The 27,737-nt window shown below is 42.4% G+C and overlaps 1 protein-coding gene across 1 annotated transcript; it reads right to left on the bottom strand.

Moving 5' to 3' along the window:
* Window positions 1-11,899: 11,899 nt before the first annotated feature.
* On the bottom strand, window positions 11,900-26,469 carry LOC122434882 (pyruvate dehydrogenase E1 component subunit alpha, somatic form, mitochondrial-like). Its single transcript, XM_043458682.1, has 6 exons — window positions 26,015-26,469; window positions 15,239-15,394; window positions 14,953-15,024; window positions 14,071-14,138; window positions 12,805-12,913; window positions 11,900-12,409 (listed from the first exon to the last, which is right to left on the bottom strand). Exons 2-6 carry the CDS (start codon window positions 15,368-15,370, stop codon window positions 12,245-12,247), a joined length of 546 nt encoding a protein of 181 aa, XP_043314617.1. The 5' UTR covers window positions 15,371-15,394; window positions 26,015-26,469; the 3' UTR covers window positions 11,900-12,244.
* Window positions 26,470-27,737: the final 1,268 nt, after the last annotated feature.

The raw sequence follows: 27,737 nt of genomic DNA, 5'->3' as shown, positions 1-27,737 counted from the left end.
CCAGGTTGATCATTTTTAGTATGATTTAACCATTCCCAACATAGAGGAATCTTTAAACTTAAATGACCATAGCCTGGTGTTAACCATGTAAATCCACCCTATAATTGTGAGTTTTCCTTTTAATAGATGAGAGGTTAATTCTTTTATTGAGAATTAGCTTGTCACTGTGAGTTTGAATGACCCTAAGAGAAAACTTAAATCTATGGCCAGCATCAGAGCAGGTATTATTAATTGGCCATGGGAGAGGATCTCATCTAGTAATATCATGAATAGATAGAACAGAAATGAACACTCATCTGAAATAAATTTCCTAGGGGGTATCCAATCAGAGCCCTAAAGAACAGAAATCCACCAAGGTAAGCCGGAAGTACTAGGCACAAGTATTTGGCCACAACCCAACAATTGGATTGAGTTTTAAACTAGAATAGAATCATGTCCATGATAGAAAACAGTTGATTGATAGTCTTAGATCCAAGGAATCAAGAAAACATTATAAATGATCGTAAAAGTCAGATCAGCATCTTGGGCAAGCAGTCTACTTCTGATGTTGTCTTCTCATCCTCATGTAGTATAGTTTCCTCTGTTTGAGCATTGTCTTGAGGTGAGTTTGAGGTCATGTAGACCAGCCCAGCTTAGGGGCTTTTGGAAGTGGGAGTTAACCCAAGCATCAATTTCCCTTCAGTCTCCCTGGGCATGAGCTAGTCAAGAGTACCTGATAGAAAGGTCCTTCCAGGTTGGAGACAGTTCCTTAAATTATGTCTTCTTCCAGTCTTGACTGCAGGTCATGTGTGAGGCATCTGATCTTCATCCAAAGACAGATTGCTGAGATAAGCTTCAGAAACAACCCTAGAGTGTCCTTTAATAATTCAATTAAATTTTACATTCATATACCCTAACAGCAAAGAAATATCCAGGAAATGAGTCTTAGTAGATACAGACCTCCATTAACAAACTGAAATCTAACATTCATTGAAACATCTTTTTCTCCCTAAAATCACTGTCATTTGTACCAAATATAACCAAACTAAGACCTGTTTGTAACATAGGTCTGGTCTCAATAAACTTGGCCTGATGACTTATATAACCGTAATTGATCATAGACTTTTTTGCTTTACTGAGACTTTTAGAGAGTCTCAGACTGAACTTTTAAAATAAAACCTTTCAGGGCTAGGAAAGACATGCCAAAGGCTTATCACAGATTTTGACTAACAGATCTAAGTAAATTCCTCCCTTCTCAAGGTCTCCAAAATTCCTTGAGATTTCTGTACCTGTTATTGAGATAACCTTCCTAACTTATCTGATAAAGTTACTGGAAACTAAGAGCTCCCAATCTCTGGAGGGTTCAGATAGAGAGAAAAGATAAATGTTTCAATTTGTTTATAAAATACAATTTTACCAGATTACTGTCATAATTAGTGTGAGAGGAAGGTTTTTTTTTTCCTTACCCCTGGAAAACACAGATTCAAATCAGTAATTTTTCAGATAGAAACCATAAAAGTTACAAGCATATTCACTGGTTCATTCAGTCCTTTTGTTAACTTTTGTGAAGTCATGAGGTTTTCTATTAGAATCCTTACCCAGTTCAGAAACTGGTATTTATCCAAAAGTCCTTTCTATAAATCTTCTTGAAGAGGCAAAACTTGGTTAGTGCTATGACAATATTTTGAGATAGTAACTAGAATTATGACTGATAACATTTTACCCAAACATATCAGAATTTTAAGAACTCCATACACTTTCTAGGATATCTATATTAATAACATTTACCATGACCAACCAAGACAGCATATTAAAAAACCCAAAGAATTGATGATTTTGAACTGTGATGTTGGAGAAGACTCTTGAGTGTCCCTTGGACAGCAAGGCGATCCAACCAGTCCATCCTAACGAAATCAGTCATGAATATTCATTGGAAGGACTGATGATGAAGCTGAAACTCCAATATTTTGGCCACCTGATGCAAAGAACTGACTCATTGGGGGACTCTCTTGGTGGTACAGTGGTGAAGACTTTGCTTTCCAAACCAAGGGGTGTTGGTTTGATCCCTGGTTGGGGAACTAAGATCCCACATGCCTCGTGGCCAAAAAAGCAAATCATAAAACACAAACAATACTGTAACAAATTCAATAAAGATTTTTAAAATGGTCCACATTTAAAAGAAAAAAGAACTGACTCATTGGAAAAGACCCTGATGCTGGGAAAGATTGAAGGCAGGAGAAGGGGACGGCAGCGGATGAGATGGTTGGATAGCATCACTGACTCAATGGACATGAGTTTGAGTAAACTCTGGGAGGTGGTGATAGCCAGGGAGGCCTGGTGTGCTGCAGTCCATGGGGTTGCAAAGAGTCAGATGTGACTGAGCAACTGAAATGAACTCAACATTTACCATACAATATAACTTATATAAATAATTATAACTTAATATAATAAGTGAGACTTATTACTCACTTGACAATACTTCCCATCTAATTCTGTATACAAAATGAACTTAATTAGTGTAATATCTCTCTTTGGAGTGTTTCAGGGGCCCTCTAAAGCATCCCAAAGTTAGCTAGAAATCTTCATTAGGAGGATTTAGGAAGTTTTGTCAACAAACATCAAAAAGGTTTAGAACACTCAGTCAGATAGGCTTATAGGTCATTGTGAAACAATAGCTATTTACTTAGCCAAAATAACAATAAAGGATTTCAGAACAGATCATTTAAGAGATAAAGAAACTTAAATCTATTATCAAAGGCAGTTCAGTATCTGAAGAAAAGGTGTCCTCTTAACAGAGAGAAAAGCTAAATTCAAGTTTTTGTGCCAGCTTACTTTACCTAACAGGTGAACTTAATTAACTTTATTTTAAACTTAGTCCTAACCATATACAAAACTCTTTCCTTATGGTTCACTTTTCACAAACCTTATTACTTTCTGTACCCATTACTGTGTTCTTCAATCCTAAAAAGCCACCTATAAGTCAGGCTTACTTCCTTTTCCCTTCACAAGATGCAATTCTCATACTTCTTTACGGAAAACACACTTCCTACTTCCCTTGAGCAACCAAGAACTGACTTTTATATTAGCATTTTATGGATTGGTGAGCATAAATACCAGTGATAATTTCTAAAACCTTTGTTTTCTTAGAGAGAACATTTGAGGATGTCACCAAACATCATTCATTTTTAATCCCAAATCTCTTTAGTTTCTCTGTAAGAGGAAATTAGTGTTAAGTAGTAAATGTTTATAAATCTTATGTTATTTGGAAAATGACTTAGCTATGTAATAGACTTCCAACACCTAGTTTAGCTCAAACAACCCTTAGAAGTTCAAGTTACCCCAATCTGGAGAGACTATTTTAGACAGACATTCCTAAAGCATAATTATTCTTAACAGAGTTTATCTAAAGGCTCATATATCTCATTTATGTCTTTTTAGAAGTTTCTTCCCTCCAGGTAATTTCTTTGCTGACAAACATATAACAGATAATAATATTTAACTTATATTAAAACTAGGTACAATGAAAATATTCTGCTTCATGTTACTCTGAGACATGTCTACATTATTTAGATCAACAAATAAACATTAATATCAGATATTTAACACTGAATATTTCCCAGTTCACATGAATCTGAAATTCATTTAGGTTAATTTCTCTTGTATTTAGAGTTATTTGATTTGTGTTTACTTTTTTTTTAAGGCCAATTAGATTAGAGCTCATTTACAAACTGACCTCAGCAATCAGCAGTATTATCAAAAAAACAAAGACATACACTGAGACATACATATATCCAAATAGACACAAGAGATCCTATAGCTTTGTTTTCCAAACTTAGTTATGAATAAAAAATGGTTGGAATAAGATTTTAAAAGGCTTTGTTCCCACTTTTTCTTTTCTTTTCTGTTTCAGAAATTAGATGTGGTCTAGATAAGTGATCCAGAGAGCTCTGTCTAAAGGTATAGGAGGAGTTATTTCCTCAGGGCAAGAATTCTTAAAGAGATCATTTTTTATTGTGACCACCATGTCAAAAATTGTATTTTTTTCTGTGTGTGACCATAGTTTTATAGCCAAAAGTCCTGGATAAGGGAACTTCAGTCCATTTTCCTATGCTATGTCAATAAAGATTAATATTTTTAGTTCATTTTTCTTGTCACTGGATCATAGCTGTAGACTGACCAGTCAAAAAAACAAAATCCCCCCCACCCAAGGGGTTCCCAGGTGGAGTGTGGAAGCTTACAGTGGGCAATTTCCACATTAGCTCAGGCAGTTTGTAGCAAATGTCTGTGCACTCAAACCAAATCAACAAAATCAAACCAAACCAGAACTTCACCAGCCAGGAGTCACACTCCAAATGAAGCAAAAGGCAAAGAAATGCCCAGAAATCAAAAGCCAAGTGGCAAGAGTGCCCCCAAAAGATGGTAAAGTGATGCCCAGAAATCAAAAACCAAATGGCATAAATGTCAAACGTGAATTCCCAGTTCGACTAGACCTGCGGCCTGGCAAAGTCAGTGCTAGCAACCTTTTTTTCATTTTGATATAGTTTCAAGCAATTTCTTGTTGATTTTCTGCAAAGAGGTTACTCTATCATTTCCTCTTTTAGAAGCTTCTAGATACCAGTCAAAATAAGCACGGCCAGCCTTTTCTAATTGTGTGCGCAAAGAATATCAATTTTAGAATATCAAAAGAACCCTTGTTTGGCCATTTTAGATTGGGATCTCTTTTAGTATAATTTCTCCAATTAACTAGGTACTTGCAAGTATGAGCTCCATACGTATTGTACACAAATCTGGCTAGAGTGTTAGTCAGAGGCTGGCTTTCTGACACCCTATTGTTTCTGTTTTTGAGAGATTTTGTTTCCCATTTTAAGCTGAATTTGTCAGGGATAAAAATCACTAGTGAACTTGTGCAGTGGGCCCATGTGCTGCTTGTGAGCTTAACTCCTCCAAGAGTCACCCCAGAGTCGTTTCGGCTTATCTTACATGTCTTGGATTCTGCCTCTGGCAATCTAAGACCACCGTGGCTGCTCAGGTCGCTGAATGGCCAGTTCTTATGTGTGACCCCCGGACAAACAAGTATTTTAATTAATGAATGGGTTTCCCTATGGGACCACTGCACAGTATGAAGACTAGGCCTCCACCACTCCCGTAAATTTCTCAGTCACCTGAGAAAACCGAAACTGGCCGGGAGGAGTCTTGTCCCTTTTCTTCAAAGCAAAGCTCTCATGTATTTTCCTCACTTTTATTCTGACAAATTCTATAAAGGCAGTTAAATTGAGGAAAAGTGTCAGATCAACCTCTTACTTAACCACTCAGCCAAGACCATTCAGTCCCCTACAACAGAGCAACCTCAGCATCTTTCAGCTGAGCCCCGGGGTAGTCCTCTTTTTTCCCCCCTAATCGAGCCCCCCCTACCCAGTACCTTTCCACTGGGTGGGTAATTCCCTGGCATCTTTAAGCCAGCCCCCCACCCAGTATCCTTTGCCTGGGTGGGAATTTCTCGGTATCTTTCAACCGAGCCCCACTCATTGTCTAGACCATGAGTGGGTATGCCCTGGATGTTTCACCGGGGATCCACCTAGTATCTTTCCTACTGTGAGGGGGCAGGTAATCTGAGTCACCGCCAAATAAAACTCAGAATCTCAACCAATACTGTAGATTCGAGAACCGGGATAGACTTACCCAAATTTATCTGCACTCCCCAAGGAGGTGGATGGGCACAAGGGGCCATGCTGGTACCAAAGCTCTGGTTCCTCGTGAAGTCCAGTCACAGGAAGGAAGTCCACTCTGGCTCACCTTGGCTCAGTTGCCATTACTGTCCACTAAAAAAAGATGTACAACTTGAGAGTTGTGAGTTAAGTTTTATTTGGGGCTAAATGAGGACTGCAGCCCAGGAGGCAGCATCTCAGATAGCTCTGAGAGACTGCTCCAAAGTGGCAGTGGGGAAAAGTCAATATATAAGGTTTTGGTGAAGGGAGTTCAATGCCATGAAGCACCCATTTACAAAAGGTTTTTGTTAGTCATGAGGATCTGATGTCACCAGGAAGGATTTAGTACTTCTCTAGATATGAGGAGATTGAGACCATAAAATCTGTTCCTAAAAACATCCAACTATCTGAAGACCTGTCCCACCAGATTCCCTGGAGCACAGAGTGCCTCACTGCACCCTGAACTCCTTCAGGGATTGTTGAAGGTCAACAGCTATAGCAGCATGGGGTTCCATCTCTGTAGAGGAAGATGGCAAATGCCTTTGTTGATTAGTCATTGGCAGTGCTCTTGGTAAGTGTCAATTTGTAGTGGACACTATGAAATATCCTATGAAATTACCCAGCCTTATAAAAACAGACAACCTCAAACCCTGGGGCCTCTCTCACCTGAGATGGCCCATACTCTGTCTGTGGAATGTGTCTCTGAAAGAATCTACTTCTTAACCATCATTTTTTCTCTCACTGACTCCTTTCTGTGATGAGACATCAGGAAGTTTCCTGAGACCAGGTCTGTGAGCTCAGTTCAAGGGTCTTGGGTTCAAGTTCCAATCTGAGCTATATTCATTCCATTTCAAATCCTTGTCCTACCACTTTCTCGGTCTTTTCTTGAACAAGTTACTTGATCTTTGGCCCTCCATTTTCTCATCTGTAAAAATGGTTAATTCCCACTTTTCAGGATCATAATTACAGATAATCTATAAAGCAGTTAGCATGGTGCTTGACAGCAAGCTTTTAGTAAAAACTGTCATAATTGCTGTTTTATATTGATATGTTTACTGGTGTATGTCGCCATTTTATGCAATTCCAATTTTTACTTCCTTCTCTTGAAGTAAGTAAAGATCCAACTATAACCCCTGTTTTGGAATGCAAATTCTTGCATCCAACACCCAGTGAGGCCAAACAAAGTGAAGTGTCAGAGTTTGGAGCAGAGGAAGGTTTTCTGCAGGACCAAAGATGGAGAACGGAAAAGTTCTCTCAAAAGTACCCTGAATTCCTCAATAGCTTTTGGGGAGAAATTTTTACAGACAAAATTTGGGATGAGGGCTGCAGGATGTGTACATTTCTTCTGATTGGTTGGTTGTGAAATAATGGTGGTGTTCCAGGAATCTTGTGCTCAGCCTGAAGTTACCATCCTCCACCTGGGTGGGGGGCCTTAGTTCCTTCAGAAGAACTCAAGAGATATTGTTATGTGTATCTGATGAAGGACGAGGACTCTGCTTTGTTGTTGTAGTTGTTGTTGAGTCACTCAGTCCTGTCCAACTCTTTGCGACCCCATGGACTGCAGCACGCCAGGCCTTCCTGTCCCTCACCATCTCCTGGAGCTTGCTCAAACTCATGTCCATTGAGCCGATGATGCCATCCAACCATCTCGTCCTCTGTTGTCCCCTTCTCCTCCTGCCCTCAGTCTTTCCCAGCATCAGGGTCTTTTCCAATGAGAAGGCTCTTCGCATCAGTTGGCCAAAGGATTGGATCTTCAGCTCCAGCATCAGTCCTTTCAATGACTATTCAGGGTTGGTGTCCTTTAGGATTGACTGATTTGATCTCCTTGCTGTCCAAGGGACTCTCAAGGGTCTTCTTCGGCGCTCAGCCTTCTTTTTGGTCCAACTCTCACATTCATGACTACTGGAAAAAACCATAGCTTTGACTAGATGGACCTTTGTTGGCAAAGTAATGTCTCTGTTTTTCTATATGTTGTCTAGGTTTGTCATAGCTTTTCTTCTGAGGACTCTGCTTTATGGATGTTCTATTGTTTCCTAACTGCTCTTCCTTTGTTTCTGCATTCCCTCACTTCCCTGATTAGCTCTTTGAATCCACCCTCTGGTACCCGTGGAAGGTCTCAGGGGATTCCCCAGTGGCTTAGAATCAGCCTGCCAAGCAGGAGACGAGGTTCGATCCCTGGGTCGAGAAGACCCCCTGGAAAAGGAAATGACAACCTATTCCAGTATTCTTGCCTGAAAGCCCATGGACAGAAAAGCCTGGAGGGGTTGCAAAGAGTCAGACATGACTGAGCACACCCAAGGGCTACGTCATTCTTTTAAAAATGGTGCTCTTCACTCTCCCTCCTGTCTCAGACCCACTGTGAGTCAGGAGCCAAGATGAAGTAGGTTTCTTGCTCAGAGCACACCTATTAATAGCTACCCTTGCCATGGTTATATTTGTGAGACTTGTGTTTGTCAGTTTGGGCCTGAGCAAGAGGAACAACACACTTGGAGCAGGTTCAGTGCTCGGGGGATTTTGCTGGCGATGGATCAGAATGCAAGTGCTTCTAGAGTTGGAGAAAGAATATGGGGTGAAATTAGGTCAGTTGCTTCCACATTCTTTTTACCATAAACCATAGTACAAAATACAGTATACACATATATAATGGAAATAAAAATTTTATATGAGCAATACTTGCCCTCACTAAATGCAACACATTGCTATTTTATTTTATCCTCTTCTGTGCTATTCTGTTGCATTTTATTCTCTTTTCTTCTATTTAATTTTTAATATCCTGTTTGAAAGTCAATAAATTGACTTCACAGCCCGTTACTGGGTTCCAGTATGTGGTTTGAAAACACTGGGTTAGAAGCCATGTGAGTTTGAGAATTGGAGTAAAGAGAGGTGACTCGGGATTCTTGGCTTCAGACACAACAGAGATGGAGGGTGTATTATTTTGCTAGGGCTGCCATAACAAGGTATGACAGAGTGGGTGGCTTAAACAACAGAAATATATTTTCTCACAGTTCTGGAGTCTGGAAGTCCAAGCTCAAGGCGCTGGCAGAGTTGGTTTCTCCTGAGGCCTCTCTCCATGGCTTGTGGATGGCCACTCTTGCTGCCTCTTCACATGATGGCTCCTCTTGTGTCTCTGCCTCTTTTTATAAGGAGAGGAGCCTTACTGGGGTAGAAGCCTGCCCTAAAGGCATTATTTTAACTTAACTGCCTCATTAAAGACCTTATTTCCAAATATGGTCACATTTGATATACCAGGGGTCAGGACTTCAACACATGAATTTCAGGGGGACACGATTCAACCCAAAACAGAGAGAGGGCATGAGGATATAAGCCCTGCTGTGGTCTTTCCATAGTATGAAAAGGCGAAAAGGTAGGAAACTGAAAGATGAACTCCCCAGGTCGGTAGGTGCCCAATATGCTACTGGGTAACAGTGGAGAAATAACTCCAGAGAGAATGAAGAGATGGAGCCAAAGCAAAAGGGAGTTGATGATGGACAGGGAAGCCTGGCATGCTGCAGTCCATGGGGTTGCAAAGAGTCAGACACAACCGAGCAACTGAACAACAACATGTTTAAAGAATTAAAGAAATGTATCTGGAGAAGGAAATGGCAACCCACTCCAGTATTCTTGCCTGGAGAATCCCATGGACAGAGGAGCCTGGTGGGCTACAGTCCATGGGGTCGCAAAGAGTTGGATACAACTGAGTGACTTCATTTTCACTTTCACTTTCACCCCTCACCTGAGAAGACTTTCAGGTCTTGTGTTTGCTATTGATTGTTTTCTTGAGTTCTCAAAGACCTGTGACCATATTTTTTTTAAGTTGCCTATTTTCTAATTGCATCACTTTACACACTGTTGTCTAATAATATGTGGTATTTAGAATGCCTTCTTAATTATTTTGAGCAGCCATTGCCTGTATTTTCTTAGCACCTCCCTGGTTTTCTTACGTGAACTCATCTGACAGGGAAATGCAGCTTTTTTGTTTGCCCTCTCTGCATACTGGACCGTCTGAGTCAGTGTTGTAACTAATCCCTGATGGTCTCTGAGCTACTGTTCTACCAGACTCAGTAGTTATGTGTCTCAGGAATTTCTCGGTAGAATTGGTCCTATTAGGAGACTCTTAGTGTCACTTTTGTTATCTTAAAAGCTGGTCCCTTTGCTGAGGCTCTTAATTTTTTGAAAACTTGATGCTATTTCAGCTGAAAAAAATTGGCAAGACTACTTAAAAAATTGAGGGAAGCCATTTAAGAAATTGAAAACTAATCGCAAACAACATTGGGTAGTGGTGACTTTCAGTTCTGTATCAGTTGAATTTTTGTGCTCTTTTCCCTGTGTACGTGGTGGTTCTATTTTTCTCCAATAAAACTTTTTATTTAAAAATAATAAAAATAAAAAATAAAGAAATATATGACAATAACGACTCATCAAATATAGAATATCAAATAAAAGCAATTTTTTGGTATCACTCCAAGAGCTAGTGAAGGACAGGGAGGCCTGGTGTGCTGTAGTCCATGGGTCACGAAGAGTCAGATATGACTTAGTGACCGAGCAACAACAACAACAAAGACTTTAAAGCAGAGGGTGATGGTGAGGCTGTAAGTGTTGGAAGGGGAGGGTGGGTCTTGCAAGGAGCACTTGGCACTTTGGGGTCCCTCTTCCCTCCCACCCTTGGAGGCTTGGAGACCCAGAGAGCAACGTACTCGACCTTAGCTGATCCATATCTGGTCTGCATTTAAACCTGGAACTGTTTTGTTGTAGCTTCTTATTAAGATGGTGAAGACATAATCTGTTTTTATTCTGGAGTAAGGAGCTTGTGAAAGTTTTTGAAAATTGACTTTCTTAACCAGCTAATCAAAGTGTAAGAAATGAAACAGATTGGGAATGGGGAAATGAAGGGAAGCAAGATTCAGTGGCAGGGATACATTACCATAAAACTCCAGATGCAGAACTTTCCTGGTGGGTCCAGTGGTTAAGAATCTGCCTTGTAATGCAGGCATTGCAGGTTTGATCCCTGGTTGGGGAACTAATATTCCCATGTGCCAAAGAGCAAGTAAGCCCACATGCCGCAACGGAAGATCCCACATGATGCAACAAAGGCCTGACACAGCCAAGTAAATAAGTAAACTTTTTTAAAAAGACATTAAAATAAAACCTCCAGGTGTTCATGGAATGCCTAACATACTTTGTCCTTGTACATTCAGTAAGTACCTACTGGGTACAGTGAACCTTATGTTTAGTCAGGGAGGAGAAAGTATATAAAATTAAATCACAATCACAATAATAGTTGAAGGAAAAAATATGCGTCATTTTAACTTTGTGCAAAGCAACAATGCAGAAGTGCTAGCAGTTCTTAGACTAAAGGAAAAATGAGAGCATAAAGCATGTTACAAATAAATTACTGCTATCTTAGTGAAAAAGAGAAGTTGGTTAGGCTCAAGTCATAAATTTTGAATTTGAAAGAAAAAATAAATGTCTGTGCTTGCTGATATTAATATCTAATGAATACTCTCACAGTGGCTTTGGCTTATTGATCCATGTTTGAGTCAAGGTTCACTTATCATAAATGAGAACTGACAGTTCTTTTGCAATTGGACAGGGAAGCTGTCTAGTCTCAATAAAGCTATTTTTGAGAACATTTGAAGAACAGAATAACATTTTCTTTGCAAACATTACCTTAAGTAGTTATATTTAAACATGGAATTGTCCTTCCACCCCTGCCAAGTTATAATAAATAATCGTGTTTTACTAAGGAGAAATGATGGTTCAGTGTGAACAGGCTTCAGCACTGACGTGCACACTAACAGGGGTGTGTGTGCACACTAACAGAGGTGTGTGTGCACATTAGGGTACACTAGGTGAGCTGTTGGGCACTGCAAGGGACAGGACACTGATCCCCCCACAAGGTGGTGGCAGAGTTGGACAGACATACAAGGAATCGTTTTTCCTTTTAGTAACTGAGTTACAATGAAAGTCGCTCACTCGTGTCCAACTCTTTGAGACCCCATGGACTATACAGTCCATGGAATTCTCCAGGCCAGAATACTGGAGTGGGTAGCCTTTCCTTTCCCCAAGGGATCTTCCCAACCCAGGGATTGAACCCAGGTCTCCTGCATTGCAGGCGGATTCTTTACCAGCTGAGCCACAAGGGAAGCCCAAGAATACTGGAGTGCGTAGCCTTTCCTTTCTCCAGGGGATCTTCCCGACCCAGGAATCGAACCGGGGTCTCCTACATTGCAGGCAGATTCTTTACCAGCTGAACTGCAAGGGAAGCCCTTAGTAACTAAAGTATGTGTTAAAACTAGTATACAACTAAATCAAATAGAACTATTTTAAAGAAATAATTTGGAGGGTTAAGCAAACTATGACCTATTTTAGGCCTATAGAACTAAAATAACCTTATGTGTGCGATCACCTCTTTTAATGCAACACCGTACAAACCACATGCAAACACTATCCCAATCTACACACCTTCTCTCTATGGGTTTTCCTCCTTGACAAAGTTGAGAACACAAAGCATTCCTTACACTTGCTGCCAAAGAACTCCCTGAAGGTGTGTGTATCTCGCCTTAACTGATGGACTTAAACTTGATCCACTGGTTTGCACCCCGGACTTCAAAAGGTGGGTCGTTGCAGTAGATGTGATAGCCGAGCTCTTCCAAAGGCGGTTCCGGATCAGCAGTAGCGAACTGAGCAGCATTCTCAATTTCTTTTCTCCCTTCCATATCAATTTCCTAAAAATCAGATTACAGTTCAAGAGATTTGTTTGAAGACACACCTCTTAGGTACCAAGTAGTTCGACTCTTCTACTAGTACTAGAAGTGTACTTAAGGTGCTATTATGGTAAAAATAACAACGATCTAGAAAGAAATACTCTGAAGTAGAGACAGAAACATACACCCTGGTGAGGGAACATTTAAAAACCTCAAGTGTATTTACAGGAAAGAACTGTGCTATTGGAGTTTAAAAGCTTCATCAATATGACTGAGGAATGCCCTGTGAGAATACAGTGTGTACTTTCCCTTTTACTTACCTAGTTCACCTAAGAGTGGCAGCTTTTTGTGTAGAGAAAAACTGCTCAAAATTTGAGACAGACAACTGTGAAAACCCTTTGAGTAAGTGTGTGTACCTTTAATTCTTCAACACTGGCGAGATTGCTGTTCACCATCCTGTCCTTGAGGAGCATGATAGGGTCACTCTTACTTCTAACTTCCTGACTCTCTTCTCGGGTCCGGTAACTGGGGAGGGAACCAGAGTGACAAGTAAGAACAGTTCCAGTAGAGCAGATGGTCTCTGAAACACAGCATCACATCAATACTTAGATCTCCGTAGGAAGGGCAGAATTATACTTCAAAATACAAGAACGCATCCTAACATTCTGTAAGAGCTGCTCTGTCTAAACTCTACAGTGGCAATTCTCTGGGCTTCTCTGGCATTCTGACAACAGGAGCCCAGGTGCTGTCTGCTTCTTTAATCCAGATGTAGGGCATGAAGGTAGTGATGGAGGCTCTAAGTGGGTGAAGCCAGGGGAGATGGTTTTCTGGGGTGATAGCTGTAACCTTGGAGGCGGGAGAATGCTAACCCGGAAAAAAGTGTGCCTTTCCTTTCTCCTTTAAGACCCCAGAGCAGCATGGCTGGCAAAAACCTGGAGAGGAGGTTTTCCAATTCTTGAATGTATAGTTGATCCTTGTCCTACATTATCTGAAATAATACCAAAAGCAAAGGCTCTCCCATTGTTTTTTAAACAGCAGAATTACACAGAGTGCTTTTTCCCATAAAAGTCGTTCTTTATAACATTTTCCCTTAGACCTTCAGCCTACACTCTTAAAGACTTCTTACGGCTTACTTTATCTAAATCTACTCTTTAATTATGCCACACTCCAGGACTGCAGCATTTCATGCTGGAGTTAGGACTTTTGTCACTATTTTTTTTTTTTTTGACTCATCTATTTCAACACATGGGATATCCCTTCTGCTACTTGGTCTTGCACCATACCAGCCAGAAGAACATTTTCAAATGGAGGAATATGCCCTGGGAGCATCTGAGGCAATGCCTACAAAAGGTAAATGCTCCCAAGTATACTACTGTTACCATCAGACCTGCTTTAGGTAACAATTCATCACAATTCCTTCCTACAATTGCTTTTTATTGGTACTCATGTTAACATGTACACAATGCATAGTGTAGAAGTTTCCAGAATGCTTTCTAGATTGGAACCAACTTATTATAAAGCACTGTTTTCAGGCTCAGGCTAAACTACTAAATCAGTGCATGAAGCCAACTGGTGTCTGGATTCAAAAGTACATTTTGAAATGTTCTTGCTTTTTCATGTAAGTAGTACCACTCTAAGCCCATCTACTTTGGACACCACACACTGTTTTTCCTTTACCCTACCTCACTCCAGGATCACTCATGCTGTGTCCATGGTAACGGTAAGTCTGCAGCTCCATCAGTATAGGCCCCTAAAACAGAACCCAGTGGAGGTTAGGTGAGACAATGGGCATAGCCTCAAATATACACCCTATCAACTACTCTGATCAGATCTGAGTTGGCAACAATTTCTTCTAAGTTGACTGATTCAGTTATCTCTTCTCATTTCTAATATCTATTTACAGCATCTTTCATCCTCCCTAGTTTTAAGAGGGACTTATTATCTCAGGGGTCTGCTTTCTGGGTTGTGGAACAGTGATTTAGGGAGAATATCCTCCCACCAGTTCAAATAGCAGGTAAGCCTCTTTTTAGGCCAATCTCACTGTTCCCTTCTCCCTCCACTGCTGTAACTGGAAAGGTCAAGATCTTTAGGACTAAAACAATAAGACTACATAATTTAAACATTAATCTATAGAAAACAAACTTATACTGAATGCCTATTATCTAAGCACAGTTCTGTGCTGGGCACTGTGGGAGTCCCTAATCTCTTCACTCAAGGGGCTTATCATTAAGGTGGGGTGGGGGGGGTGTGGAGGCACATAATGAACCAAAAGGCAAAATAGATTGTCACAACAAAGACAGAGGCAGAATGCTGAGGGAACACTGGAAGAAACGATTTACCCCAAATGGGGGAAACATGGAATGTTTCCTAGGATGTGAGCTACCAAGACCATGTTATTTATAAAGGGACCCGACTGACTCAAGTGGATCCTGCTTCTATCTTATACACCTCAATTAGCAGCTACCCCTAAATTGCCACAATGGACACAGGAGGCACTTCTTCCAACTTTAAGACGCATAAATGCCATTAGAAATCTCTAGCTTAGAGGCCAAAAAAAATCTTACCTTTCCAGATCTACAATAGGCAGCTGCAAATTTTGTGGCCTCCCGGACACACAGGATATCCATTCCATCTACCTGCCAATAAGTAGGAAAGATTTCAACACAACATTGTAAATCAACTATACTTCATAGAAGTTCAAAGATAAAAAGGGGAGAGCTTAACTCCAACTGCCTAAAATAGTTTTCTTTTCCTATGACCTGTTCATCCACTTAAGAAAATAGAACGCTTCCTTTGATGTGAGCCATCGGGCCAAGAGTGCCGCCCCAGCTGTACCACAGGTGTCCTTACCCTCAGCCCAGGAATAAAGTCACCTCTCTTGTAGTAATCAGTGCTGGCTGCTGCTCTCTCCACAGATGTTGCCATCCCATAGCAGTTATTCTCACAGATGAAAATACAAGGCAATTTCCACAAAGCTGCCATATTGTAAGCTTCGAATATCTGACCCTGGAAGTACAAATAAAAAGTTCAAGTGGTTTCATTGTGCTGTCTTTCTTTCAACTTCATCATCCCCCAAAGCCACTGCTCTACCCAGCAAGAGAAAGCTCTCAGAAGAGATGCCTCACCTACAACCCAGATTCTGAGGCAAAGAAGTGTGTGTGTGTGTGAGGAGGGTGGTGCAGCAAACTCATCTTGTTTTGCACCTAAGGAAGTGACAAACCAAATACTTCTACTTGCTTCTGTGGCTTGCTCAAGGACATGTTTCATATAATAACAATGTATCTTGCTCAAGGACATGTTTCTCCTTGTAACAGGAACTTTCTACTAATCTTATGTGGGAGTGGGGCTGGTGAAAGTGAAGGTGGCTCAGTCCTGTCCAACTCTTTGCAACCCCGCGAACTGTAGCCCACCAGGCTCCTCCAACCATGGAATTCTCCAGGCAACGTATTAAAAAGCAGAAACATTACTTTGCTGACAAAGGTCCATCTAGTCAAAGCTATGGTTTTTCCTGTAGTCATGTATGGATGTGAGAACTGGACCAAAAAGAAGTCTGAGTGCCAAAGAACTGAGGCTTTTGAACTATGGTGTTGGAGAAGACTCTTGAGAGTCCCTTGGACTGCAAGGAGATCAAACCAGTCCATCCTAAAGGAATTCAGTCCTGGGTGTTCATTGGAAGGACAGACGCTGAAGCTGAAGCTCCAATACTTTGGCCACCTGATGCAAAGAGCTGACTCATTAGAAAAGGCCCTGATGCTGAGAAAGACTGAAGGCAGGAGAAGAAGGGGATGGCACAGGATGAGACGGTTGGATGGCATCACTGTCTCAGTGGACATGAGTTTGAGTAAGCTCCAGGAGTTGGTGATGGACAGGGAGGCCTGGCGTGCTGCAGTCCATGGGGTCACAAAGAGTCAGACAGACTGAGTGACTAAACAACAACAACAACAATGTATTTCCATTATAAAGGGTGTTATGTAGGGCTGAGGGTCTGAAGTGGTTAGGAAAGGCTGAGGAAAAGCCTTTCAGATGTGATCTGCTAGCTGAGCTGTTCTGGGTAACCAGCTGAGCTGAGGCAATTAGAGGGCATGCCCGAGGCAGTCCTAGGTCACATCACAGATGCTTTTGAGAAATGGAAATGAGATTGGCAGTAGATCATCCTGGCCCTTTTAAATTCACTGAAGATTTAGACATTTGTCTGAAGAACACTGAGCAGCCAAAGAAGGATATTACCTTTAGCTTTGCATTTTGTATATATGGCAGATAGGTGTATGTACTCATGGCATGACTCCAAGGGAAAGTCATTGAAAGAAGACCCATAGTGTTTTCTTGGAAGCATGGGTTCCCTGAAATATGGTAAAATGTGTGAATAATGGAGGGCTGGAAGGACTGATGCTGAAGCTGAAACCCCAATACTTTGGTTACCTCATGGGAAGAACTGACTCATTGGAAAAGACCCTGATGCTGGGAAAGATTGAGGGCAGGAAGAGAAGGGGATGACAGAGGATGAGATGGTTGGATGGCATCACTGACTCGATGGACATGAGTTTAAGCAAGCGCCTGGAGTTGGTGATGGACAGGGAGGCCTGGCGTGCTGCAGCCCATGGGGTCACAAAGAGTCAGACACGACTGAGTGACTGAACTGATTGATGATCATCTCTTTCTTATAGCCAATGTAGAAATGTTAAAAAAAAAAAAAAAAGAATTATAAACTCTTCCCTATTGAAATGTGGGTGTGCTCCAGTTGAAGAGAATTTCAGGATGAAATGCTGGGATCACCAGACCTGTAGTTCAACCATGGCGATGCCTTTGACATATTCTGTATGGCCTGATAAGAGTAGGGCAAGCCTTTTCTTCCATCTGCGGTTGTATGGGTTGGTTTTCACTAAACCATGTATTGCATCACATGGCACATTCTTTAAGTCTAGCTGCGTTTTCCCATCACGCAGACCATGTCTGATTAGTGTGACCTTAAGTTTGTTGTTGTTCAGTCGCCAAGTCATGTCCAACTCTTTGCAACCCCATGGACTGCAGCACGCCAGGTTTCCCTGTCCTTCCGTATCTCCTGGAGTTTGCTCAGATTCATGTCCATTGAGTCAGTGAAGCCATACAACCATCTCATTCTCTGTTGCCCACTTCTCCTCCTGCCCTCTATCTTTCCCACCATTAGGGTCTTTCCCAGTGACTCAGTTCTTTGCATCAGGTGGCCAACGTTTTGGAGCTTTGGCTTCAGCATCAGTCCTTCAAATGAAGAATATTCAGAGTTGATTTCCTTTAGGATTGACTGGTTTGATCTTGCTGTCCAAGGGACTCTCAAGAGTCTTCACCAGCACCACAATTCAAAAGCATGAATTCTTTGGTGCTCCAACTCTCACATCCATACATGACTTCTGGAAAAACCATAGGTTTGACTAGATGGACCTTTGTTGGCAAAGTAAGGTCTCTGGTTTTTAATATGGTATGTAGGTTTGTCATCCCCTTCATGTCTAGGTTTGCCACAGCATTGTCATGGCAAAGGGGCTTGCATAACTCAATGACGCTATGAGCCATGTGGTGCAGGACCACGCAAGACAGACAGCTCGTAGTGGAGAGTTCTGACAAAACGTGGTCCACTGGAGGAGGGGATGGCAAACCACTCCAGTATTCTTGCTGTGAGAACACCATGACAGTATGATAAAAGGTATGACACTGGAAGATGAGCACCCCAGGTTGGAAGGTGTCCAATATGCTGCTGAGGAAGAGTAGAGGGAAATTACTAATAGCTCCAGAAAGGATGAAGCAGCTGGGCCAAAGCAGAAATGACACTCAGCTGTGGATGTGTTTGGTGGTGAAGGCAAAATCCAGTGCTGGAAAGAACAATGTTACATAGGAACCTGGAATATTAGGTCCATGAATCAAGGTAAATTGGATGTGGTCAAGCAAGAAATGGCAAGGCTGAACATCTTAGGAATCAGTGAACTAAAATGCACAGGAATGGGAAATTTTAATTCAGATGACCATTATGTATACTAGAGTCAAGAATCCTTTAGAAGAAATAGAGTAGCCCTCCTAGTCAACAGGAGAGTCTAAAATGCAGTACTTGGGTGCAATCTCAAAAACAACAGAGGGATCTCGGTTCATTTCCAAGGCAAACCATTCAACATCACAGTAATCCAAGTCAATGCCTCAACTACAGATGCCAAAGAAACTGAAGTTGATCAGTTCTATGAAGACCTATGAGACATTCTATAGTTAGCATCAAAAAAATGTCCATTTCATCATAGGGGACTGGAATGCAAAAGTAGGAAGTCAAAAGATACCTGGAGTAACAGGCAAGTTTGGCCTTGGAGTACAAAATGAAGCAGGGCAAAGGCTAACAGAGTTTTGCCAAGAGAACACACTGGTCATAGCAAACACCCTCTTCCAACAACATAAGAGATGACTCTACACGTGAACATCACCAGGTGGTCAATATCAAAACCAGATTGATTATATTCTTTGCAGCCAAAGATGGAGATGCTCTATACGGTGAGTAAAAACAAGATGAGGAGCTGACTGTGGCTCAGATCAACAGCTCCTTATTGCAACATGCAGCCTTAAACTGAAGAAAGTAGGGAAAACCACTAGGCCATTCAGGTACGAACTAAATCTAATCCCTCATGATTACACAGTGGAGGTGACAAAGAGATTCAAGAGATTAGATCTGCTAGACAGACTGCCTGAAGAACATCTCAAAGAAAAAGAAATGCAAGAAGGCAAAGTGGTTGTCTGAGGAAGCCTTACACATAGCTGAGGAAAAAAGAGAAGCATAAAGCAAGGGAGAAAGGGAAAGATATACCCAACTGAATGCAGATTTCCAGAGAACAGCAAGGAGAGATAAGAATACTTTCCTCAGTGAAGAGTGCAAAGAAATAGAGGGAAACAATAGAGTGGGAAAGACTAGAGATCTCGTCAAGAAAATTAGAGATACCAAGGGAACATTTCATGCAAGGATGGGCACAATAAAGGACAGAAACGGTAAGGACCTAACAGCAGCAGAAGAGATTAAGAAGAGGCGGCAAGGATACCGATGAGAACTGTACAAAAAAGTTTTTAATGAGCTGGATAACCATGATGCGTGTGGTCACTCACCTACAGCCAGACATCCTGCAGTGTAAGGTCAAGTGGGCCTTAGGAAGCCTTACTACAGACAAAGCTGGTGGAGGTGATGGAATTCCAGTTGAGCTAGTTAGAATCCTAAAAGTTGATGCTGTGAAATTGCTGCACTCAACATGTCAGCAAATTTGGAAAACTCAGCAGTGGCCACAGGACTGGAAAAGGTCAGTTTTCATTCTAATCCCAAAGAAGAGCAATGCCAAAGAATGTTCAGACTCCCATACAACAGTGCTCATTTCACATGGTAGTAAGGTTATGTTCAAGATCCTTCAAGCTAGGATTCAACAGTATGTGAACCAAGAACTTTCAGATGTTCAACACTGGGTTTAGAAAAGGCAGAAGAACCAGAGATCAAATTGCCAACATTTGCTGAATCATAGAGAAAGCAAGGACATTCCAGAAAAAAATCTACTTCTGCTTCATTGACTATGCTAACACCTTTGACTGTGTGGATCACAATAAACCACGGACATTTCTTAAAGAGATGGGAATACCAGACCACCTTACCTGTCTCCTGAGAAAGTTGGATGCAGGTCAAGAAGCAACAGTTAGAATCTTACATGGAACAACGGACTGCTTCCAAATTGGGAAAGAAGTACAACAAGGCTGTATACTGTCACCCTGCTTATTTAATTTCTATGTAGAGTACATCATGTGAAATGCTGGGCTGGATGAATCACAAGCTGGAATTAAGACTCGGGGGAGAAATATCAACAATCTCAGATATGCAGATGATACCACTCTAACAGCAGAAGGTGAAGAGGAACTAAAGAGCCTCTTGATGAGGGTCAAAGAGGACAGTGAAAAGTTGGCTTGAAACTCAACATTCAAGAAACTAAGATAACGGCATCCAGTCTTATCACTTCATGGCAAATAGATGGGGAAAAAGTGGAAACAGTGGCTGACTATTTTGGGGGACTCCAAAATCACTGCAGATGGTGACTGCAGCCATGAAGTTGAAAAACACTTGTTCCTTTGGAGAAAATGTACGACAAACCTAGACAGTGTATTAAAAAGCAAATACATCACTTTACTGACAAAGGTCTATATGGTCAAAGCTATGGTTTTTCCAGTAGTAGTCATGTATGGATATATGAGTTGAGCCATAAAGAAGGCTGTAATGAAAGTGAAGTTACTCAGTCGTGTCCAATCTGCAGCCCCATGGACTGCAGCCCACCAGGCTCCTCCATCCGTGGAATTTTCCAGGCAAGAGTACTGGAGTGGGTTGCCATTTCCTTCTCCAGGGGATCTTCCTGACCCAGGGATTGAACCTGGGTCTCCAGCATTGCAGGCAGACGCTTTTACCGTCTGAGCCACCAGGGAAGCCCTAAAAGAAGGCTGAGAGCCAAAGAATTGATGCTTTCAAATTGTGCTGTAGAAGACTTGAGAGTCCCTTGGGCAGCAAAGAGATCAAACCAGTCAATCCTAAAGGAAACCAACCCTGAATATTCATTGGAAGGACCGATGCCGAAGCTGAAGCTCCAACACTTTGGACACCTGATGTGAAGAACAGACTCATTGGAAAAGACCTTTATGGTGGGAAAGATTGACGGCAGGAGGAGAAGGGGGTGGCAGAGAATGAGATGGTTAGTTAGCATCACCAACTCAATGGACATGCATCTGAGCCAACTTCAGGAGATGGTGAAGGACAGGGAAGCCTGGTGTGCTGCAGTCCATGGGGTCACAAAGAGCTTGACACAACTTAACCACTGAACAACAACAATAAAGTTCATCATAGCTTTAAATTACCACTAGTCATTTTGTGTTGCTGATTTCCAAATAGAAGCAGCCTTTGGAAACCTAATAATAGGCTTGTGGAGAGGCAGAATAGCATCTGGACTCTCAATCAATCTGTCTGATCTCAAATCCTGCAATCTGGGGAGGTTGCCTAACCTCTGAGTGCCTGGGCTTTCTCATCATTAAAAGCAATGGGGTGAAAACATTCATCTATTGGGGCCCTTGTGAAACTTATATAGATTCACATTTGTCAAGCACTTAGAAGAGTGCCTGATCCATAACGAGCAGCATACAAGAATTTGGTTGGCTGTCAGGAAGCATTTAACAGGAGGCTTCCTGTGTGCTGTTTTGGATCTGTCAGGAATCCTCTTTTCCTTATTAATTCCTGAATATTCAGGAATTAAGAGGAGAGGCATGACTTTCCCGGGGCTGAGGAATCCAGGCATGTCCTTCGTTAGTCTTTCAATACAGTGATACGTACCCTCTTCCTTCTTATGAACCATACAGTAAAAAGTGATTGTTTACAACTCTCTCTCTTTAATAGGGATCACCTTATGTTTTGTAAGTCTGGAATTTTAATCTTTATCTTTGCTGAGAATAACTACCTTGTAAGACAGTATATATGTCCACACCATGTTGATTAAAACACCTTTGCTCCACCACAGCGTGGGTCCTTGTGTCTTTCTTTCTTTCTCTCTTTCTCTCTGTCTCTGTCTGTCTCTCTCTCTCTATTTCTCTATTTCTGGCTGATTCCCTGGAACATGAAAGCCAGCTGCATAACCCAGGGAATATTAGTCTCTCTCCTTCTTTCACTCTCTCATCGTTGACTCCGGACCACCAGGTTCCAGTCCAATAAAGGACCAACAGTTGGCATGCAAATCTTTGAACTTCTTGGCACCTCGTTGTCCTCATTAGTTAAGCAACTTCTAGAAACTTCTCTGCTAGGTACACTTTGAGAATGAATCAGTTGGGTATTCGGCAGGTTTTAGAGGTGACTACTATCTTCACAGTCAATAGTTAACTATTGTTTGGGGGCTAGCAACAAGAGCTACTACATAAACAGAGAGAACCTGTGTCAGTATAGTGCTTAGCCAAAGATCATTAATTAAACAACCTGGTCAAACAAAGACAGATGTCCACTGACAGGTGGAATCGGGGTGCTCAGCGGCCTTTGACCTCATCCTGCAGCTCAGCTTCTTTCTGGTTGAGGTTCTCCATTCACAAAAATCCACCAGGCCTCAAATGGGACCTAATTAAACTTAAAAGCTGTTGCATAGCAAAGGAAATCATAAACAAAATGAAAAGATGACATACAGAATGGGAGAAAATATTTACAAATGAAGTAACCGAGAATGGATTCATCTCCAAAATATACAAACAGCTCATGCAGTCCAAAATTTAAAAAATTACAGACAATCCAATCAGAAAATGGGAGGAAGATCTACATAGACATTTCTCCAAAGAAGACATAACAGACGGCTAAGAGGGACATGAAAAGATGCTTGACATTACTAATAATGAGAGAAATGCAAATCAAAAACTACAATGAGATAGTACCTCACACTTGGCAGAATCGGCATCATCAAAACACCTACAAACAATAAATGCTGGAGAGGGTGTACAGAAAAGGGAACCCTCTTACACTATTGGTGGGAATGTAAATTTGTACAGCCACTATGGAAAATAGTATGGAGGTTCCTTATATGGGCTTCCCAGGTAGCTCTAGTGGTAAAGAACCTGCCTGCCAATGCAGGAGACATAAGAGACATGGATTTAATCCCTGGATCAGGAAGATCCCCTGGAATAGGGCATGGCAACCCACTCCAGTATTCTTGCCTGGAGAATCCCATGGACAGAGGAGCCTGGCAGGCTACAGTCCCTGGGATTGCAAAGAGTCAGACATGACTGAAGAGACCTGGTGCGCACACACACCGAGGTTCCTTCAAAAGCTAAAAATAGAGTGATCATATGATCCAGCAATCCCACTCCTGGGCACCTATCTGAGGAAAATCATAATTTGAAAAGACACGTTTACCCCAATGTTCACTGCAGCACTATTTACAATAGCCTACACATGGAAGCAACCTAAATGTCCGTCAATGCAGGAATGGGTAAGGAAGATGTGGGACATATATATACAATGGAATATTACTCAGCCATAAAAACAGAATGAAATAGTGCCATTTGCATCAACATGGATGGACCTAGAGCTTGTCATACTGAGTGAAGTCAGAGGAAGACAAACGTCATGTTATTCTGCTTATACGTGGAATCAAAAAAATAGTACAAATGAACCTACAACAAAACAGAAATAGAGTCACAGCTATAGAAAACAAACTTATGGTTACTAAAGGGGAAAGCTGGGGGAGGAGGAGGGGGAAGATAAAACGGGAGCCTGGGATTGACATACACACTAATATGTATAAAACAGATGACAAACAAGGACATACTTTATAGCAAAGGGAACTCAACGTTCAATATTCTGCAATGACCTCTGTGGGAAAATAATCTGAAGAAGAGTGGATCTATGTATATGTTTAACTGAGTCACTTGGCTGTACAGCAGAAACTAGAAATTGTAAATCAACAATACTCCAATAAAAAATGCATTTCAAAAAACCCACCAGGCTTCACCAACTGTCTGCACAACTGGCTTAACCATCAATAAACCTTGCCAATCTTAAGCAACTTGCCAGCCTTTAAGAAACCAAAATTGGAATTTATCAAACACATGGGGAGGCAGTTAGGGACTTTACCAAATAGCCATCATGGAATTCTTTTATAAAGCATTTTTGCATCATTTTACAACTAGCACTTTTCGTATTACAAAAGAAAACATGTTCTATATAGAAATTCTAGAAACTAAAGATAAATCAAAATTTAAAAGGTAAAAATATTCTCTAACCATACAGGGCCACAAAAAGTGCTGTTAATGTCAGTGTATGATCCGCCAGCAACATACTTTTGTCACACGTCTACACATTTTAAAAATTTCTATGAATGAAGTCAGAAGGTACCTATTAGTTTGTAACCCACTCTCATGGATAAGTACAGATTTTTAACAACCTGATTTTTAACTCCTAATAGTCCACTGTAGCTGTAATTTATTCCACTGATCCCTCATTGTTGCCCAATTGGATGATTTTCTGTTTTTACAATTATAAACAACGCTTCAGTATATTGTAACTATCACCTCATCCAAATTATTACTATCACTTTTAAGGACCAAATTTCTTGAGGTGAAGTTTCTGGGTCCAACAACATGCAAACATTTCAGGGATCTGATTCATAATCCTACTTTGCCCCTTAGGAAGCATTAGATTCATTCTCAGAAATACACTTGGGGCCAAAAAAGAACATTACATCTATTTTTTAAAAAGATTTTTAGGAGAAGGAAATGGCAGTCCACTCCAGTATTCTTGCCTGGAAAATTCCACGGACACAGGAGCCTGGTGGGTTACAAACCATGGGGCCACACACCAGAGCACGCATGTCTCTGGAGGGAGATGGGTTGGCAGCAACAAACAGGTAGAAATTTTAAAAAAGGATTTCTAGATATTTCAATATTTTGTTGACTCCAAGGGTGAATGCTGTTTCCCTGCCACCCTAACAGACAACACGACACATGTGCACCCTAGCCCGCCTGGGCCCCATGTTGCTGCATCTGCCAGAAGACTATGGTCCTTGGCCCGTCTTGAGCCTACAAGTACATTCCTTAGTCTCTCCTCTCTTGCCTTTGCTCCTCTCTTTCCAGTGATTCTCAATGGGAGCTGCACTGTCCTCTCTGGCTCACAGTGGGCATCTCTGTGGGTGAGGACTTGCTGCGACAGTGGTGTGGGGGTACCCTTGAACTTAGACTGCTGACACCCTGTGCAATGGCAACGTTGTCTACTTCTCACATGACTCTCAAATGTTCCTCTGGACATTTATGTAGGTGGAATCCTGCATCTAAAACCTGCGTGCAATATCTGGACTTAGATCCTATCGCCATTCCACAGAAAAATAAAAAATAGCTTTTGAACGAACTTTCCAGGAATACAAAAGTATCTAGTAAGTAAATTTGAGGGCTGTGTTGATAACTTGCTTTTTTCCAGGTTGTTCATGAGTTGTTTACCACTGCAGAAAAGTCCTATCACCAGCGGCAATGCTGCGAGTGGTATTCAAGCCCCTGATTTAACACCCCACTTTGGTCTCTACCCGCAGGTGCCGCAGTCACAGCGATCAGGAGCAAACATCCAACCACTCCGTCGTGACTCTAATGTAGTTGCTCAAGCATACATAGTTGATAACATACTGTTCTGATTTCTTGGTTGCATTATAGTCTTTAAAAAATCTAAAAATTACGTGTGAAGTTAGGTATTATTACCTGTGAATTACACTTAAGGATTCTAAAGAGGATGCTTAAAAAACAGTTGTTTTAAAACGCTGGCAATGGTAGGCTTGAGAGCAACTTGCTGGCGACCCCTAGTGGCGCACTCGAGCAACGCTTCACAGCCAGCGGCTCCTTTAAAAGCTTTTGGCTCCAAAATGTGGTTAAGGAAATGATCCCTTTGTCACCCCCATCCCCGACCCGCCCAGACTCAAACAGGGCTGGTTCCTGTTAGTGAGCTGGTGCCTGAGCAGGGGGGATAGAGCGGAAAGTGGGGAGGCGGGGGGGACAGTCAGAGGCAAGGGAAAGAATGCCAACCCCCAAATGTTCCAGGTATTTGTTCGTACCTAGAAACTTTCAGCATGTCACATCTCCTTATTTTTTCTGTCTTACCTGCTGGTGTCTCCCAGCTGTTTTACTCCATTAATGGCAGAGTCCCAACGTGTACTTTCGACTCCTGCTTTTCTCAAACCAGTGGTCCTTTCATTCAATGCCCCAGCCTCCCTCCTAGGACTTGGCGGTCCTGCCCCAAGGGCTTCACATCCGGGACTTCTGGGCGGGGCTGACTTGGAGTCTCCCAGGTGATGCTGACGCGGCTTGATGGGGGAGAAGTTCAAACACTTTAAATCCTTGTCTATGTGAGCTGTATTCAGCCGTCTCACGTTATGAGACCACGACGCTCTGAGAAGTTTCCAAAGTGCCTGGATTTCAAGGACGTTGGCACTTTTCTAAAGGCAACAGAGCACAGTGCAGGACCATCTCACCGAAGGGTCCCCGTGAATCCTTCCCTGGGGGTGGCTCACTCCCCATGGGGAGGCAAGGTTTCCCAGATCTCAGCGTTTCCCCCAGATGAGCCTCCGTGCCTTAAATAGGAGAGTTCACTGGGAAAAGCTATTTGCTCCTTTTGGCAGCTTGGAGGCCTCTGCTCCGAAAGAATAGTGTCTTTTGGCAGCCCAAGTAGGTGTCTTTTCAGAGAGAAAAACTCGAGTCTCAAAGGGCCAGAGTACTTTGGTTTTCATCGTTCTTCTTGGACTTGTTCCTTGTAATCATTTTGAAAATTAAATCCTCCTGTGCTTTCTGGAAAATGAATGAATAAGAGAGAATGAGGAAGAAAAAGAAAGTGGAGGGAAGACAGAAAGGCAGGGAAAGAAAGGGAACGAGAAGGCAGGGGTCGGTCTAGGTTGGGAGGTCTGGCTGGCAAGGGGAGAAAACGGTGAATTCTTCTGGAGAGCAGAATACTGAAGGAGGGGCAAGGCAGAGGACTTGGAGAGAGCACAGGGCAACCAGACTTCCCTTCCCTTCCCACCAGAGGACGGCATCACCGTGATGTGCCTGGCTCCCTAGGCGGCCGCCCCGCAGCATGGAGTCTGCAGAGGCGGGTGCAGCGGCCCCCAGGCGCCACCCCCTGGCACTCAACGCCCTGGGGTCCTCCTCCCGCACCCTGGCAAGAAGCAGTTATCTGTCCCTGCTGAGACAGGGTCATAAAAGCACTAGGCTTTTTCCCATCTGCTGGGTCACACTGGCTCTGGGAGCAGCCAGCTGCTCCCCCAGCAGCCTTGCAGGGAGGCCCACGGGGTACCCACAGCCCAGCCGGGGACCTGGGGATGGCTCCTCCCGGCCGACATGACTGCGGCCTGGCCCACAATCTCACCAGAGACCCTGAGCCCCAATCCCCCAGCTCAGCTGCTTCTGGATTCCTGAGCCACAGGAGACACTAATGGCTTGTTGCGTGGCGCCAAGTTTTGTACTGAGACAGACAGCTGTCTTCTGCAGTGAAAGAGTGTGGGAACTGGGCACCCCACTGAGTGAGGCGCCTTCCCACTGACGTGTGCCCACCCTCCCCCTCAGCTGCTTGGCACGCTCTGACTCACATCTCCACGGGGCATCTTTTAGGGTAAGGACCATGATTCCCGGGGCCTAAATTGCACATTTTGGAGCTCGTTCTACGGTAGAGAAGTGCTTATCACACTCTTCATGTTGCAGCACAGGGAGAAAACAGTGCTCCTCACTCAGCTCATTGGAATCAACGGGCCAGGCAGCTGTCACAAACCTGGGCCTCCACAGGAGTGCCAGCCTGCAGCGAAGGCAAGCAGATCAGGCTATCTTGGCATCCCCG

This window comes from Cervus canadensis, chromosome X, assembly GCF_019320065.1.
Source record: "Cervus canadensis isolate Bull #8, Minnesota chromosome X, ASM1932006v1, whole genome shotgun sequence".
Classification (NCBI taxonomy): Eukaryota; Metazoa; Chordata; class Mammalia; order Artiodactyla; family Cervidae; genus Cervus; species Cervus canadensis.
The sequence above is the reverse complement of the archived record's forward strand: the minus strand, read 5'-3'. Positions and strand labels throughout refer to the sequence as shown.